Source organism: Teleopsis dalmanni, chromosome 2, assembly GCF_002237135.1.
Source record: "Teleopsis dalmanni isolate 2A chromosome 2, ASM223713v2, whole genome shotgun sequence".
Lineage (NCBI taxonomy): Eukaryota > Metazoa > Arthropoda > Insecta > Diptera > Diopsidae > Teleopsis > Teleopsis dalmanni.
The window spans coordinates 100,806,358-100,824,454 of NC_051847.1; the positions used below are offsets into that span (position 1 = coordinate 100,806,358).

General features: G+C 31.6%; 1 protein-coding gene across 1 annotated transcript in view; it reads left to right on the forward strand.

Moving 5' to 3' along the window:
• The window catches only part of LOC119675195 (hybrid signal transduction histidine kinase I-like), a 16,257-nt gene extending 6,419 nt beyond the window's left edge, over positions 1-9,838 (forward strand). The window contains exons 2-7 of the mRNA XM_038086384.1: positions 1,868-1,953; positions 5,416-5,632; positions 5,805-5,900; positions 6,674-7,312; positions 9,498-9,608; positions 9,672-9,838. Of these exons, the coding sequence (XP_037942312.1) occupies positions 1,868-1,953; positions 5,416-5,632; positions 5,805-5,900; positions 6,674-7,312; positions 9,498-9,608; positions 9,672-9,838 (1,316 nt within the window). The remainder of the gene's footprint in view (positions 1-1,867; positions 1,954-5,415; positions 5,633-5,804; positions 5,901-6,673; positions 7,313-9,497; positions 9,609-9,671) is intronic.
• The last annotated feature ends 8,259 nt before the right edge of the window (positions 9,839-18,097 follow it).

Here is an 18,097-nt window from a genome sequence, read left to right on the forward strand (position 1 = left end):
ACTTTCATTATTTAGGACATCCAATAGTATTCTCCCTCCTCGATTTCAAATTTGGTATTGATATATAGTTATTTGCAGTTTTAATAGCACATTCGCATATTAAATTTAAAGTACCTTTTTTCAAATGAAAATGAAAGAAAAAAAACTTGACACAAGATTCGGCCGTGTCTCGATGTAGTATCGCTCGTATAGTAGTATCGAAAATAAATATGGACATATATTCGCATACAATTGTGCCACAAAATTTTCATTACTAACCCTCATCAGTGCACAAAAATCATAAAAATCATTAAAATTGCCTTTTTGCCACTTGCGCCTGAATTACTTGCCTTTTTCTCTCCCCATTGTCTTTTCTGCTCCTGTTGCTGCAGTTGTTTCTGTGTTGGTAGTTGGTAGTAGTTATCCTGCCGAAATTTGTTTCTTTTTTATCTAATGTGATTATGTAGACAAGTCCTTGGAGACTAACAGGCCAATGCACACAAAATACACCCACTTCGCCACTTTGGAAATTATACTCTTCTGTGTGCATTTATATTCATATTTGAGCTCAGTTTTTGCTTACTCCTTTAACCAAAGCGATTTTGATGTTTTTATCAAAACAACAGATGTTTTGCTTTATTGCTTGCAATTGGTGGTGTTGTTGTGCGCATACTGTAGCATTCTGTAGCATTCTGTAGCATTCTGTACTGTTGTACTGTAGTACTGAAGTACTGTAGTATGTGGGTGAGTGGGTCGACACATCTCTGTTGTGAATGTAGCAAAGTAATAACGTAACAAGTTCAAGCAGAATCACAATCATTGTCTGTATCAGGCACATAGATCCATATCTAGGCGTAAGTGTATTTTGATTGTTACCGCCTTTACGGTATTTTCATTCAGCGCATTTTGCTATTGTAACCAAACACTTAACGATAAGATTAAAGGAAATATGAAATTCCAAGTTAAGCTGTAAGCACATGCAAGATTGACAAAAAGCATTAACATTGAAACAATTACATCAATTTTTATTGCTGATGGCATGTGGTTGGTGGTTTGCTGGATGTATATGGTGGTACATATTTTTTATTAAAATTAAAGTAAAATTTTGCATTCTTTATTACATGATATTTACATTTTCGAAAGCAAATCAGTTAATTAAGCTATTTTCAAGGATTCGCCCAAACTCCGTCTTCCACGTCTTCGTGCGCAACTTCAAACGTGCTCTGTTATCTTCGGTTGATTGTGGCTTACTTATTTCAGTTTGTAAGTGCTTGTGGTTGTTGCGAGTCAAAATACCACAAATTAACTTGATATTATAATAACACTTCAATCCGAAGTAAAACAGATTCTGAAATATGTAAATTAGACGCCAATTTTCAAGTAGTCTTGTGGGAAATGTGTTGGAAAGGAAATATGTTGCATAGGGGAGTAATAGAATAATAGAAAATTTTCAAAGTGAAGTGATGTTGGTCTAAATCTGATAGAATAGTTAACATATATCTTAGCTTACCTCTTTTAAAAACTTGAATTAATAAGTAATATTAAATGCTTTACTTAGTCATAATTACAATTAAGCATAATTTGATTTATAAATGTCGACTTATTGATAATTTTGTTAACATATCTTACAATAATTAAATGAACGCCTCTACTGCAACTTTATTTTGGAATGTCGGTAGCACGTGTCTCTTAAAAGCATTTTAAAATAACTCAAATATTTATTTCTACCCGAAATAATATGTTGAATTGACATATGACAGGGCGTATATACCCTTCTATTGTTGTTAGATAGCTTAATTTAATAATTAAATGTGCCACCACTTTCACACCACTATGTTATTAATTTTTATTAAACCTTCCAAATATAAATATTATTTATTAATTTCAGACGAAAACCGTGATATTAACATGCACTCCGAAGACGACATCAAACGCCAAAGACTTATATATAACGGTGATCAGATCTATTCAAATGTGAGTTTCGATAAATACAATTTTTTAACATAAATTCTTTAGTTGACAAGATATAAATAATATATTTTTTAAATTTTTTATCAGTATTATATTTTTTATATAAGAATTAAATAGTACGTAACTTTATATGCTTAAAACGTTAAACATATTTATAAAATGTTTTTATTTTTGTTAAAATAATCCATATATCGTATAAAAGTGTTTTACGAAGCTTTCTTCATAAAAGTGAAGTGTTCACACCTAAAAAGAATAAATGTCATTTATTAAAGATGCACATCATAAGGTCTATAAGATACATTCGAGTGTAAAGACGACTTTTTATGAATAGGAATTTATAGAGATTTTAGTTATTGGGATTTGATTTGACACCTTAAGATTTTCATCTTTTCAGAAAAACACGCAAAAGGAAAGCGTTGTGCGGATGTATAAGCTATGCAAAAGTGTTGAACCGGTATATTGAAGGACAATCCTCAAATTTAGTGAAAATGAATTATTTTGAATAAATATTTTTTTTTCTTGCCCAAATTAAAAAAATTTCTATTTATTTTCAATAAAAAAACTGTCGAGTATAATTATAACCGACAATATTTTTTTTTTTGTTATATATAAGTACGTTCTCCAAGTCAACTCAAAAGCAATAATATGAAGAAAATTCAGGAAACTGAAATAAAAGTATTTCTCGAAATTAAAGACTTATACTCTCTGGTTCAAGAAAGTATTCAAGTGTGAAGTACAACTTTCGTTTGTCAAAGAACTATTACGTCACTTTAAATCTACACATTTTTAAATGAAACAAATTTTTTAACTCTTTAAAAGTATTAAAGTCGTTTATAGTTTAAATTTTTTTGGTAGACTTTTTTCGTTTCAATAACAAAATTTAATACAACTATTTAGCATATCTAATTTAAAAAGTAATAAATAAAATTAACAAGATTTTTTGAATATTGAAATATAAATTTTTTTCAATATTATATTATTCAAAAAAATATAGTATATATAAGATAATATGGTCCGTTAAAATAGGGTTCGTAATTTTTTTTTAAACCCAAGGACAATGTGAAAGTCATATTAGCCAATTTAATAAATTAAATATTTATATTTTATTTATAAAGAGGTTCTTTTGAACAGTAGCGAGTTACTTTTATTTATATTTATAAAAGTTATTATTTTTATTTATAATTTTATATATATATAATAAATATTACTATAAGTAAATAAATAAATACATTAATATATTCTCGTTCGGACTCAATATTTTAACAAAAATATTTTTATATCGTAATATGAAATGCTAACATTACTAATATATTGTATATTCTATCTTAAAATAATTCCTTCTTTGCTGTTTGTAGTTGACGATATTCTTCTATAAAACCACCACATCTCGTTTCATATTAAATAAAATATATAAGTTAGTGTACAGTGTCGTTTCTTAGCTTACATAAAGAATATATCAAAGTTTCAGGACCCCTCTTCTTATTTTAAATATTGAATGATGATGATGAAAGTATTTTCAGAACCAGTATGGAATTGACAGGAAGGGCATCATTCAATATTTAAAATAAGAAGAGGGGTCCTGAAACTTTGATATATGCTTTATGTAAGCTAAGAAATGACACTGTTTTCGCCTATATTATAGCTTAACCTGCTATATCCATCTCTCGTTAGACTGATTCGCTTTCTCTATGAACATAGTATGTTTTTCTTCAATAATTTTAAATACTTTTATCTGCAGAAAGCTCCAACTTGCCTGTTACTTCTATTGATTTTTTTTAAAAATTAGGCTTCTTAATCTAAAAGATACTGCACATTTTTAAATTGTATTTATTTTTCAGGCAGTTTGTAATCAAAATGCATTTGCAGTACGTAATCATAATCATAATCATAAATCGTTAGTAGACCAATTTCACATGCGAAGCATATAACTTGACCTGCTTATGAGTAGGCGAAAAGTTCTTTTGATAATAGAACAACAATTTTTCCGCATTCAGGAATATGTTTTTCTCCGCACACTTGGTCTGGATTAATTAGAGTTGACTTGATCAAATATACTTCATTCATATTCATATGAATATCATCAAAAACAGTTTATGTTTGTCTGAGGCCCCAACTTGTTTGTTTAATATAGTGTGTAATAAAGTCTGTTTCCAGTAATTGTTAAGTACTTGTTAGGCATCCTTATATTTTTGCGTCATATTACGTATGGGATGATATTTGTTGTTACCATCCCATACTGGCGCCTTACTTTCACTAAGTTAATCAAGTATTAAGTTTTTATCTATAGATTGTTTATCCCGTTACAGGATTCATAGATGGTAATCAGACTTAAATAATTAATCTGAAATATATCGATAGATTTTTTAAACTAAATTGCGCAATTGAAATTAATATAAGAAATCATTTGATCCATACAATTAAGGCCTGCTTTATTAGCACTATAATATAAAATTGTTTCAGGTTTCATTGTTGTTTCTGTACAAATTTTGGTGTAGTGCAGTGTGTAAAGTAAGTTTATACACTTATTTTTTTTTTTTGCACGTAGCTACAAAGAGAAACTAAGTCTTCGTGACATCCAAAATTGGTTGAAAGAATTGGGCGTCAAGGATACTCTCTCATTTCATCGAGGATGCATTTTTTATTAGAGTGAATAGTTTCAACAAATGCTAAACCAATTTTAGACAATCGTTTGGCTCCTTCCAATGTTGTGAAGAAGTTGTCTGCAGTAATAGTACAGCCGTTGTTAGTACACATTTTTGCGAGTTGTAACATAACGTTTTTGCTTTAATTTATTTGATGTAGTATATCCTCGACCTGTATATAATTTTCCCTGTTTTACCTCCTTGCATACGGAAGGGATGTGTTTGTTTAATATCAAACTGAATAAATTGTGTCATTGTACGGAATCATTTCTAAGACATAGCTGCTGAATATAATCGTAAAAACCACCTTCAGCACTCTATAGTTCTATTTTAGGTGCATTCTAATTGTCGTCTTCACTGTCGAATATTTTATATGGTTTATTTTGATCATAAGTAGAAAATAGTTCGATTTCTTCATCTTTTCTTCATCTAAAAATGTCTAAATCACCTTCGCGGCTTCACGAATTATATGAACATAAATTTAATATATATATTTTGTATATATACATCAAAACATTCATATAATTATCCTTCCGTAGGCTTTATCGTTCCTATTTTCAACGTTTTTGTAGTATGGTACCAGAAATTTGAAATCTCTAGTTAAATAATAAATGTATATAACTTTCGTAAAAATTCAAAAAAGGTCTGGCCAAACCCATGCGCCTTACGTAGTTTACTTAACTTCTTAAGTACTTCAAGTAGTTAATATAGAAAATATATGTCTTTTAATATTTTATACAAGTTATTTTATATCTCATTTCTCTTAGAGTAAATAGAGAATTTCAAATTATAATTAATGCTTTTCACTAATATTTTATTGCAGATATGGTCAGGTAAATGGTGCATTAAGGATGAGCATAAACTCTTGTCGGAGTTAGGAAACTTAACAGCAAACAGCGCCACATCTTATTATGATACTCATAACGGATTTTCTACTCCAGCAACGGGAAATACAACTGACTCAATATTGTACGATAGTATAACAACAATATCACAAAGTCAAGGTTCATTATATACGCCACCAATTGGAGCACCACTAGGTAAATACAAAAAGGCTGTGTGAAAGTGTTGTTAAATGCGTTTATAAAGTTCAAATATAATTCACATCCATCATTGATTCCCTTTTTGAAATTCTAACATTTTATTTGTTTTTTTTTTATTTTTTTTCGGTTTTTTTGGCATGTTCTCATTGTTGAATATAAATGCAAATAGGCAGTGCTACCCTTACCCCTTTGGTGCCCATTAACATGCAAGATCTGAAACTTAATCCAAATTCCCATGACCAGAATTCGTCACCTTTTTATACAGGTAAGAGTTAATAGCACAGTGAAAATTGAAAATTGAAAATTGAAAGCACAATCTCCCTTAAGAAAAGCTCAAAAACCATGTACCAACAATGACTATTGTAAGGTTCTTATAATAATTTAAGAAAATATATAAAAAAAACCAATTCACAAATTTATGTTACATTATAGTAGGCGTTAAGACTAACGAACTTGAAAACATTTGTACACTTATATAATGTGACATAGGTAATATATACCGACTGTTCTTTATTATTATGACTTAAATCTGAGGAGTGATTCCTTGTCACAAGAAACGAAATAAATCATTTGAGGAGAATAGGTCATTGTTTATATTTATTATGATACAGATTATCAAAAAAATTTTTACCCAAAAAACGTTACCTATAAAAACCTCAAATTTTCTAAAATAACATATAAGAACAGCTGAAATGCCGTCCTAAATTAAATTCATCCAAATAACAATTTAGTCATTTTGTAGAAAGATGAAAACTGATTTATATGTTATTTGGATAAACACTATTATTTATATTTAGCTTCTTATAACTGAAAGATTTTTCGATAGTTTTCTTCAACATTCCGTATGTAAAATATGTTAAGAAGAAATACAACATCCTTCCACGGTTTTCTTCGTTTCGCTAACCAAGGGATCATCTCTTACATTCACATGCACAAATTGTAGATAAATATTTCCTTATTTAAATATAATAATTAGTATATAATTAATTGAACTTCGTTAAAATAAAAATATTTTATTGGTTAAAAACATTTATGCAGCTATTGCCATAGAAAATAGTCACTATACTACTTTAGCACATATGGATAATGTAATTAGCTCCCCAAATACACAACCCTCCTCAAATATAGTAACAAATTCAATGGAGGTCATCAGTGACTTGGGTGTATCTCCTCCAGGACTTATTGCAATAATTGATGAAAATAATTCAACAGTAAATAGTCGGCAAAGCAACAAATCTGCATCAATAAGTGCAAACAATAGGTCTGAATCTACGCGATTTTCAAAATATAAAAATAATGTGATAAATGAAATCGATCGAAACACCACATCGGAACAACAGCAACAACATGTACACCAAAATCAAGTTGACCATCACTCACACCTACTACAGCAACAAGAGCAACAAAAGCATACAACGAACACAGTAGACATACCCGCTAACAATAATAACGATTTAGATAGCTCCAACGTAAATGGCTCACAGAACCCGCAACATCATCACAGTCGGCAGCATTCACAGAACACTTCGACTCCTCTTATATATTTACCGGCAACTAATAACACACATACGCCTTGTATCCCATCAGCGGAAGTTGCTAGTAGCACTAGTAGCTATACGACTATGCTGCCTAGTTTTAGTCATTACTCTTCAGGCAAGTTCAACTCCAATTTACGAAGTAAATATCGTTTCTGCGTTCACTTAACGAATATGCAGGAATCAAGCACTCATAAATTCTATCATAATATTTAATTATGCACATAAAAATATATTAATAGTATAAATATTTGGTAAACGTTTAAGGATTCATTAAGCAAAACCTTATTCTCATGGTGGCACCACGGTAGCATTGACTTAAAACACTTTATCATTTATCATTTAATATTTTTTATTTTAAGTTTTAGTTCATTTTTATATTAATTTTTAAGATAAAGACTGATTTTTGTCTTTAGTATTCATCAACTACGTGTTTAACAGATATGTTTCCTACATACACTTGGAACTAAGTCTTGTTTTATAACTTGGATTTATTTTTAAATACTACTTCACCAAAACCTTATATAAATTTCGAACTAATTAACAATATGGCTCGATGCCGATTTCCGGGGAATGTCGGTTTGACAACAGACTTTAATAAAGACAGCTATTTTACGCGACATTTTTCATTGCACTGTTTGTCAATATAGCTTAGCTTTCAATATGTCGTTTTGAATATGATTTCCGGCATATGTCCTCCGCGGCTACGACTTACATGGTTCATTCGATCAGTCAAATTTTTGACTATTTTTTTCAATAAATGGTCGTATACGTCAATGGTGGCATAAGCATTGGTTTCCTGCAAGAGGTACTGTTTTGTAGGCATAAACCAATGGCTTAACATAGCCCTATAAAAATTATTCGAGAGGCGTTAAATCGCAAGAACGAGAGTGCCAGTTAACAGGACCACTTCTGAAAATAAAGTCGTTACCAGTTACCAAATTGGTTTCGCAATAAATTGATTGGTAAGTCCGCTGAGTGATAAGCTGCGCAGTCTTGTTATAACCAAATGTTATAGATTGATTAAATTTACTTTTATAAATTAATTAATTTAATTGATTAATTTTTGAAAACAAAAATTTAGTTAACATAGCATGGCTCAATAGCGCTCGCCATTCATCGTAACGGTAGCATCTTCCTCATTTCGAAAGAAATAAGGACAACATAATGTGTAAACCGCAGCAAATTGTCAATTTTAATGAGTGCAATGGTGATTCATTAACGGCTTGAGGATTATCTTCGTTCCATATTATTACTACACACTATGCACTCTATGAACTTCGCGAACAGATTTATTTTTCCAAAGTAAATTTCTACAATTTGAAAGCGTTGTCCTATGTTAGTGTACGATTCATGATGATTTACCAATCCTTTGACATTCTCAGTTGTTAAACCATAGTTATCGATATGGATATTTCTCATGCAGCTTAAAAAACACTTTATATATGAATCACATATAATCATATAAAATTATAAATGAAAGTAGACAAAACAATTTTTTTCGATTAATTACTTAAACTTTAAGCTCTTAAATATTGTGTAAAATGTGGCATGATCAGTGATCACCGACTTCTTACGCCATCGCTGATTTTATAATACTGCATGAATTATTTACTACTCTATTATATCCTTATCCGGATTGAAGTAATGATCTTGTTAAGTGAAATCATATATTTTCAGGACAACATGTTTTTTCCAATAAGGATCAGATAGGATTGAAATAAAATTAAAGAATTAGCAAATAAGTAATTACATAATTTTGAGTTATGTTACAAAGTGGTGTAAAGGTTTGAATACTTATTTCTTAATAACATAAGACAGTTGGATAGTGTCGTCTGTACCACAAAATAATTAAAAATATCTATGTTTGCTTTCGTTACCAATATCTTTATGGATTACTTAGGTTTATTCTTATATACAATGGATCTTGAAGTGACCTATTTTTTCATAAGTTCCTATTCCCGTTAATATAATGTAAAAAAAATTATAGATAATTTCTTTAACACATTTAGACTAACTTTCAAAAAATTGCAATGCTATGTGAAGTAAGTATGTGAATTCAATACGAGATTATGGGTGCTGTCGTACCCTCGTACATTGCTTTTATATTATTACAAGAGTGTAAACTATAAAACTATAAAATCTAGTAGAAAATATAATGAATACTTCTATCATTTTTAACATTTGTAACAAAATAGCTCTTGCACTATTGCACATCTTTTAAATGGTATTGATAATAAAAGTTAAAAATTGCACAAAATATATTGTTTATAAACTTATTGTGTTAAATAAATTAAATACAATTTAATGTTTTTTAATATCAACAGCATGTGGATCAGTTGTGCCTACTAGCGACTACGCATATAGTACAGCAGCATATCAACAATACGGTGGTGCTTATGGATCATATGGTTATAGTTCCGGTAGCGGATTACTTAGTAAGAATAGCAATAAAACAACTAAACGTTAATGGCAATTTTGTTGATTTTTTTTTTTTGCAGATTCATCGTATTACTACGACGGCGGCAGCAATCAACCCGCAACTAATATCAATCCTGATATTAGATCGCCATTAGCCGCAACTCGAGCGAATTCATTAGCGTCGGCTGCATCTCCAACAGGCAGTGCATGCGCTAAGTCAGAATCATCTGACATTTTCCTTGTCTAGTTTTAAAACTGACTCTTATTAACTCCTACAATACCCTTGCTCATGTTTTATCGCTGGAAGTTCCATATATAAGAGTATAAGCCATATATATACAATAATCACGCAACAACGAAGTAAAGGCAATTAAGTACCCATTATAACTAACAGAACGCATTATAAGCATCATTTGATATTATACTAAAATTTATCCACCATCTTGTGACTAAAACTGAAAAGAAAACAGACAACAGAAAACTGAAAACAGAAAACAGAAAATAGAAAACTGTGTAAAAGGCGTGTAAAAGATATTTCTTTAAATATCGAATATGAACATATAAATTTGATTACTAGTTTGTAAGGAGAACGTTCATTTTAAGTACAGAAACCAAATATTGCTTGGATATAAGCATTAACTGAGATTATCTATATATTAGCAAACAGAGATGAATTAAAACATATGCGTAAGGCATCTATTACAATAATCTTACTATATTTATACCGACATCCACAATCATCAGTTCAACTTGTCCAGCAGTAACCAGTGATTTCGTGTAAATATGTCACGGTAAACGAAGTTACATAAATACTCTTTCTAAAGTCTAAACAGTCGCAAATATTACTCGTAAGATCCTCCGCGCACAAAAATGTACATAAACTTATTCGTTTACTTAAACTTTCCTAGACTAGAAATGTACGGAAATACTTCAATACTTCAATACTTCAAATGCATCAGCGAGTGCAAAACATTTTGTGATGGTTGAATACAAATATTTTTTGAAAAATATCCACAGATGTTCGATATTTTTAATGACTGATGCAAACCACGATTTATCAACTGCATATTTATCGCATTTGTAACTAATATCTAATGTCTAATGTCTAATGTCTAATATAATCGAGGATTACTATTAAGATACAAGTTAAAACCAAAAATTAAACATAGTTTTTAAAATTTTAATTGAATTTAATACTTAAATTATTTTTTTTTAATAAATAGACGCTAAAGAAAATATTTATTTATAATGTTATAATTAGGTTTTTACAAAGAGTTAATGCAATTATTAATTTAATTATTTCTATTTAAACATGTTATATATAAGTTGGATAAATTTTAAATTTGTATTTTTGATATTGTTACGTCACAAACTTTTGTCAGCACAAATATTACGAATTAAGACCAAAATTGAAAACTTAAATTGTGTAATGAACAAATATTACAAAATTTCTATGGACGAAAAAAGTATTCAGAAAAATTTATTATTTTCTTAAATATGAAATAAAGTTGATAGAAAGTGCACATATCAACAACATTGCGTATTTGTCTGTGTGAGTTTTAATTAAATAAATAAAAATAAGAAAAGGGGTAAGCATGGACTTTGCCGAAGCTTAGATAGGTTTTATGAAGCTTTTAGATACCTTTTGAATCTGCATTGAGATCTCATTTATAATATAATATATACATGTAAGATTGTTAGTATAATAATCTATATTTAATTGATTCAAAGTATAAAGCGTATTAAAAATTAGAATAATAAAAGTTGTGTCGGCTCTTCAATCCCTCAAGTAAAATTAGCTGCAACCACTCTGGCTTCTCGCAACACACTCTCACTTCTCCTGGCAAACTGACACCTCTTAACTTACTGACGTTTGCCTGGTTTGCCGCTGCTTAGAACTGCTTAGTGTTACCGCTTACATACATATGTATATAATGGGTATGTTCCACAAGCTACTCATAGTAAAACTCGAGTAAAACACAAGTAAATACTAACTAAGAGCCTGACATAAATAAAATGTCATATTACGCTCTTTACACAAATTTTCATGGAACAGCTTTGTGTAAAATCTGGTAAGAACACCAGTGCCGCGCGAATAAACAATACAAAAATTTAAATTCAAACCAAAACAGCTGATTCACATAACATAAATTTTGCTTGAAATAAAATGTACGAGTAAAGTCTGTGTAGCATTTTCAAATTTCGACAGGGATGTTACGCTCTATCAGATGCTCTCATTTACGCGAATATTTGCTGGTGGAACGCAAATAGTAACTCAAAGTTACTACGAGTTACTGAACAAACCTAATATAAAATATTATATGACTAATAAGCGCTGCTATAAAATTTTTTTCACACTTGTATTTCGTTATCTACTAAAGTTGAAGCAGCTCTTGGTGTGATATTTGTTTGATTATTTCGTTGCATCAAGAATTACGGTTTGTTCCATTTCGATGCCAAAAATAGATTCATTTTTCATAATCTTTCCGATGGTCACATTTTAACCATGGAAGTAACTATGTTTAGCTTCTAAATTTGAAGTAAATACATGGGCGTACCCAGGGCCGAAATTAGGGGACCCTGTATACAGTATTAAAATGTTATTCAAAACAATAATAAATAAAATTTTGAAATCTAGGGAGGCGAGCCCTCCCCACCTCCTCCCCTACATGTGTACGCCCATGCGTACATACAATAGAAAATGAAAAAGTTTTTTTTATAAAGGTCTGTGTCTAATACGGCAATTTATATAGCTATTAAATCCGAATCGATATAACATAAACTAAATTTTGCATATAGTACATTCTGTAAAAAATTTGATTTGAAAATTTTTATTGTAAACGGAGAAAACTTATAACTGACTGTTCAGTTTATACGACAGCTATAGCAATTTCGAACAATCCAAGGAATGATCAAAAAAATTATATACGTAAAAACGAACGGGGTTATATGAACTCAACATGGCGATCTGATCAAGAATATATGAGGTTTATGTGTTATCAAATATTTACATTTGCTTAAATGTAATAGTAAAATAAAAATGTAGAAAATTAAATTATTTTCCATTATTTTGAGTAAATGAAATATAATATCTTCATTTCACAGCAGTGGCGGCAATTCTTTTCAGATTCGCAATCGGATTAGAAACTTCAATTGATTTTAGATATACATAAATCTATTTTTAGACGGGAAACTAATAATTGATAGCCACAACATGCATATGTTCTCGATATTGCTGTTCCTTAAATATTTTAACAGAATTCACAATATTTTATTTATGTATACTTACTCAATCGAAAAAGTAACACTTTATGCTTAAATGAACTATATTTGAAAATAATAGTTTTAATTTCGACAAGAACCCGATTTTTGTTCTTCGAAGGAAGACGATGTGTTTGCGCGTAAGAGCTCATGGTCACATGACTTGACGCTCAAGGATTTATAGTTTAAATTTTACTTTTACTATTACCTGTTCATTAGCTGTGCTTGTTCTGCTAAAACTTTTTTTAAATTTGCTGAAACGAATATAAATTTTCATTGTAAGGAGCATCCTTAACTGTACCTATGCATTATGTTTGAAGAGATAAGATAATCCTCATCCTCAATCAATATCGAAGCTGTTCCCATGTCTTGATTTCCTAGCCAAATAAATGTTAGAATTCGTTGAGGGTCGGACGGCTCGTACTAGATTCGAGATCTAGGAACGTGTTTTTGATCGGCAAACGAATCTACTCCTTAGCAACAACCTTGAGCTTAACACTTGGTCATGCATAGTGCAGAAATCAATAGAACGTTTATCAGCGTAAGCAATTAGCTCAACATAGCACTGAACCCATATATTATCGCAACAAGTGAGAAACTTTTACTAGTACAATCTTTTAGAATAACGGGATAGACATCCATAAGCTTATACTCTATCAACTTTCATTTATCAGCCGTATTTATGCCATCAGCGTCATTTTCATCAATGACATTATAATAGAGCCTTTTTTAGGACCAGTTTTGCCCAGGTTATATCGGACTTGAGAGCTAGAAGGTTACTGGGTGTAACCGAACTATATATATATCTCCCAAGTATCTCAGATGCCGCTTAGCGTGCTTCAATAAATTATCCACGAAGGCGAATCTTAACGCATAGAGGATGCAGAATTTTTGGATGTCGGTACCTCTTTTTACCGCTAGAAGGGAACACTATAACGTAGTGTCATTCTTTCAGGAGTTGAATAATACTGGAGATAACGGGGTTTTCCTCTTTGGATCTATGGTATTCTGTTATAGCAAAAGAGAATAAGAGAGATCTTGACACGGCATAGGTTAAAAGGTATATAGATACTACATACATATACAGTGGCTCACAGCTATTTCGTGCAAGTAATATTTTTATATATTTAGTCGTGAGTTTTAAAATGTTATTCAAAATAAAAAATTTTAAATATGCAACTTTGAAGAATGTTTAATTCGTATTATAAAACAAAAAAAAATTGACAAAAATATCAATATTCAAGGAGTTAAGTGAACAAGAAGTGTATTAACTACACTTCGTGGTATTTAATTTTTTTGTGGCAACGAAACTTTTACTGGATCATCAAAACAGTTGTGTTATATACAGATGCTTAAACCCTTAGGTTTTAATATTTGTTTGAAAAAACGCAATTTGTTATAGGTTGGCAGTTTAAATTTACGGTCAATAAGATACCTAAAAAAGTGTAAAAAGTGTAAGTCGACTTCTAATTTTTTCATCTTAACATAGCCTTTCATTACAATTTCACATGACATATATCTTAAGCTAAAATGCATATACCTTCTGCTCGAAAAGTACTCGGATTTTGTAAATAAAACACACAAATTTAAATTTTATTCCAAATTTTTTTATCTCCTTCAAAATATCCTTTTTCTGAAGCGATAGACATATACCAACGCTTAACCCAATCTTCCATACACTTTTCGTAGGGCCGTGAAGGTATGGCTTTTAGTTCCTTCAGCGAATTCTCTTTTACCGATTCAATCGACTCAGTTTGAGTTTCGGGAACAGGAAAAAGTCGCACGGATCCAGATCTGGCGAATATTGTGCCTGAGCGATGACAGTGGTGCCGTGTTTAGTCAAAAACTCGCGTACAACAAGAGCCGTGTGCGATGGAGCATTGTCGTGGCGAAGAATCCAATTGTTGGCTTTCCACAAATCTGGTATTTTATTACGGATGGACTCACGCAAATGCCGCATAACGACGAGGTAATATTCTTTGTTGATGGTATGACCCTCTGGCAAGAATTCGTAATGAACAACACCGCGGTAGTCGAAAAAAACAGCGAGCATAACTTTAATTTTAGAGCGACTTTTACGGGGTTCTTAGGGTTTTGGCTCGTTTTCGAAGCGCCATTCGCTCGATTGTCTCATCACCTGTTATGATGCGTTTCATGAATGTAGAGTAGTTTCTATGCTCAAAAATCATTTCTTCACACACGCAATAACCGGACGGGGCGGTACGCAGATCTTAGATCAATCATTGAATTATCACGAAACTTAGAAAGTGAGGGAGATAAAATTGGATCCTGGTTTCAGGACCTGCACATAGACAATGATACTGACGTAGCTATGACTTCCACGTGTAGACTTTACAGTTTTAAAGAGCAGAAGGAGATATCCTTTCTTTTTTTATCAGTAAATATGAATAGTAGCATAGTTCCAAAGGGTTAACGATACAGCTCCATTCTACCAAGGGCAGAGACAAGCAAAGGTCGAGGCAAAGGATGCTAACACTGGCCGCAGTTCAAGAACAGTTTTCGACCATGGCCAAAGGCCTCTTTTAAATTTCCTATCCACCGAGATTGTACAGACACAACAAGCATTGTGTTTGAACGAAATTTCAAAAATCGAACAATTTAAAGAAGAGACGTATAAGGACCCAAAAATTCGAAACTCTCGATCCCTTTTGAATTCCCAACAAAGCTGAGGTAGTCATCATCCACGCAGAGGATTTTGATGGGAATTATTGATGAAGCTACGAATAATGACAGCAATGCTGGATGCTTACAAATCGATCTAAGATCTAAGTAAAATCTAAGCAAGCAGAAGGTGAGAAGCAAAGCTTCAGCGACTCTCCTTCAGCGTTTCGTAGTTCACTTTTATCGTTGGAAAGAGAGTGTGAAATTTCTCAAGCTATGCTAATTCATGTAGTTTCACAAAAATGTGATAAAAGTACGAGTAGGAAATGGTAGTATTTTAAAAGGTGGTACTTGGAATTGTTATAGTGCCGTTCTGGGAAGATATTGGCAATATCATCATATTGATGTCGCAACAATAATAAATTTTCAAAACCAAAAAAAAAAATTGAAATAAGATCATTTTTGCTCTTGTAAAAAATCGGTTTTATTTGTACAAGCGCCATATTTTGGAATTGTTAAACTATTACATCTTTGCATAAATTGTTTATTGGAGGGACACCAACTTTTAAACTGTCCATTCGCTTATACTTTGTTAAACCTCAGCAACTTCTTCTTTACAGTGCTCCGTCACTTGTCAGGTCCCACTTAATTAATTTAGAAAAGTCATCGACAAAGTCTATATTTCTAACTAGAGCATTTATTCTAATACTAACGTCCTCTGAAGAATACTATTTTGAAGAGCTTCACTACAATCATGGTTTCAGGTGAATTTCATCACTGATGTCTTTGCTTTGAGGCTTGATCTACTCAGGTTCAAAGTAATTTACTTAGATCCGGAGTTTTAGTTAGAATCCAGAGCTCCAGCATTCTAGATTTCAACGAAGGACTTGTTTTGTTATACATGTTACTGGTTTCTTAAGCGTAGCATCTTGTATAGATATGTGGTATTGGATATACACTCCGACCACCATATTTTGAGTTTAAATAGATGTGTTTTTAACGTTTCGCATCCGTAGAACAATATTGACTTGAATTTTCGCAGCTTAGTACAGGTACTTATTTAGACTTCCATACATTGTTTAAATGCCCGAATATTGACTTGGATTTACTCAGTCGAGTCTAGTCGAGTACCAATTTTATTCGTGATGATGCTGCCCACATATGTAAATGATTTTACGTGCTTAACTGCGTCATTACTAATTCTGATGAATCCGAGATTCGGAATATTGCAGCCACTACACATTACTTTTATTTTTTCAAGACTTATGTACATACTGGCATTGGATACATAGAAACTAACTGTGTTCTGTAACTCAGAGCTTATTAGACTTAGGAGGCAGACATCTTCTGCGTACTCAACATCGCCAAGTTTGCTAAAAGCTGTCCATTGTATTTAGGTGCTATCGCTGCGTGTAGAACGCATGATTCTCCAATATAAAGAGTAATACAGGACTAGGCGATTAAAGTGTTACCTATTCAAGCGACCATATCTTTTTGTGTGAAATTATTTTTTATTCATTCAAATTACAACAATTTGTGAAAATAATGAAAATTTCGATGTGGTCACCTTCAAACGGTTACAAAATGAGTTGAATGCTTCACGAATGTGAGCCCATTTCTAAGCAATGGATTTTTTCATCGCATCCATACTGGCATATTTTTTATTCCTTCTTTCCAAAAAAGCACATATGGAATAGTCCATCGGATTTGCATCTGGCGAATTCGAAAGCAATTGTATGGACGAAATGAAGGGTGAAACATTATTTATTATTCATTCTTGGTTCACATAAGCTTTATTAGACAGTGCGTACCCACGGTTCTAAAGCAACTTCCAAAACATTTTCCCGATTGTAAGTCGCATTGGCATTAAAAACAGACTCGATAAAAACTATGGGAAAAGTTACTTCAGGTGACTATTCGTAGCCTCAAATTTTCGGCAGTGCGTTCAGTTAAGAAAACACGATCATTTTCGAGTTTATGGACTTGTGCAAGCGTAACAACTCCTTTGCTCCTTTGTGTCCAACTTTTTGTTGCTTTGGTGTGAGATCTTGTACCTTTTGGAACTTGTAAAACTTTACCTTGAACTCTGTTTGGAATATGCATCGGATGTTTCGCTAGGATATTTATAGTTCTTAGCCATTTGATTACCACTTCGACGTGGATTTGGTTTAAGTCAAGCATTCACTTTCCGAACTATTTCAGGTGATGTTACAGTTATTTTTTCGTCCGCCACCATAGCGTTTGGCGATGCTGCCTGTACTATTATAATGATTTATGGTGCGATACACAAACGATTTATTCACTTCGAGGTGTTTGAGTTTAAGATTAATAGCTAGTTGTGATTTTTTAGCCAAATATAACGCAATCACACTATTACTAGTAATTTGAATTCCTTTTCGAATTACTTTTGTTCTATAAAACTTAGACGCAAATACTTGTAGTAGCTTGAATGAACATCATGTAGTTGGCAATATCAGTTTGATATATATACCTGTAGAATATTGTAGCAATAAAAAATCTATAAAAAATATACACATGCGACGCTAACGCTTCGTCTTTTACACGAACAGTTTAGGCTATACTTGATGTCCTGTAAGAAACCAGTTGACTTTATGGAAAATGT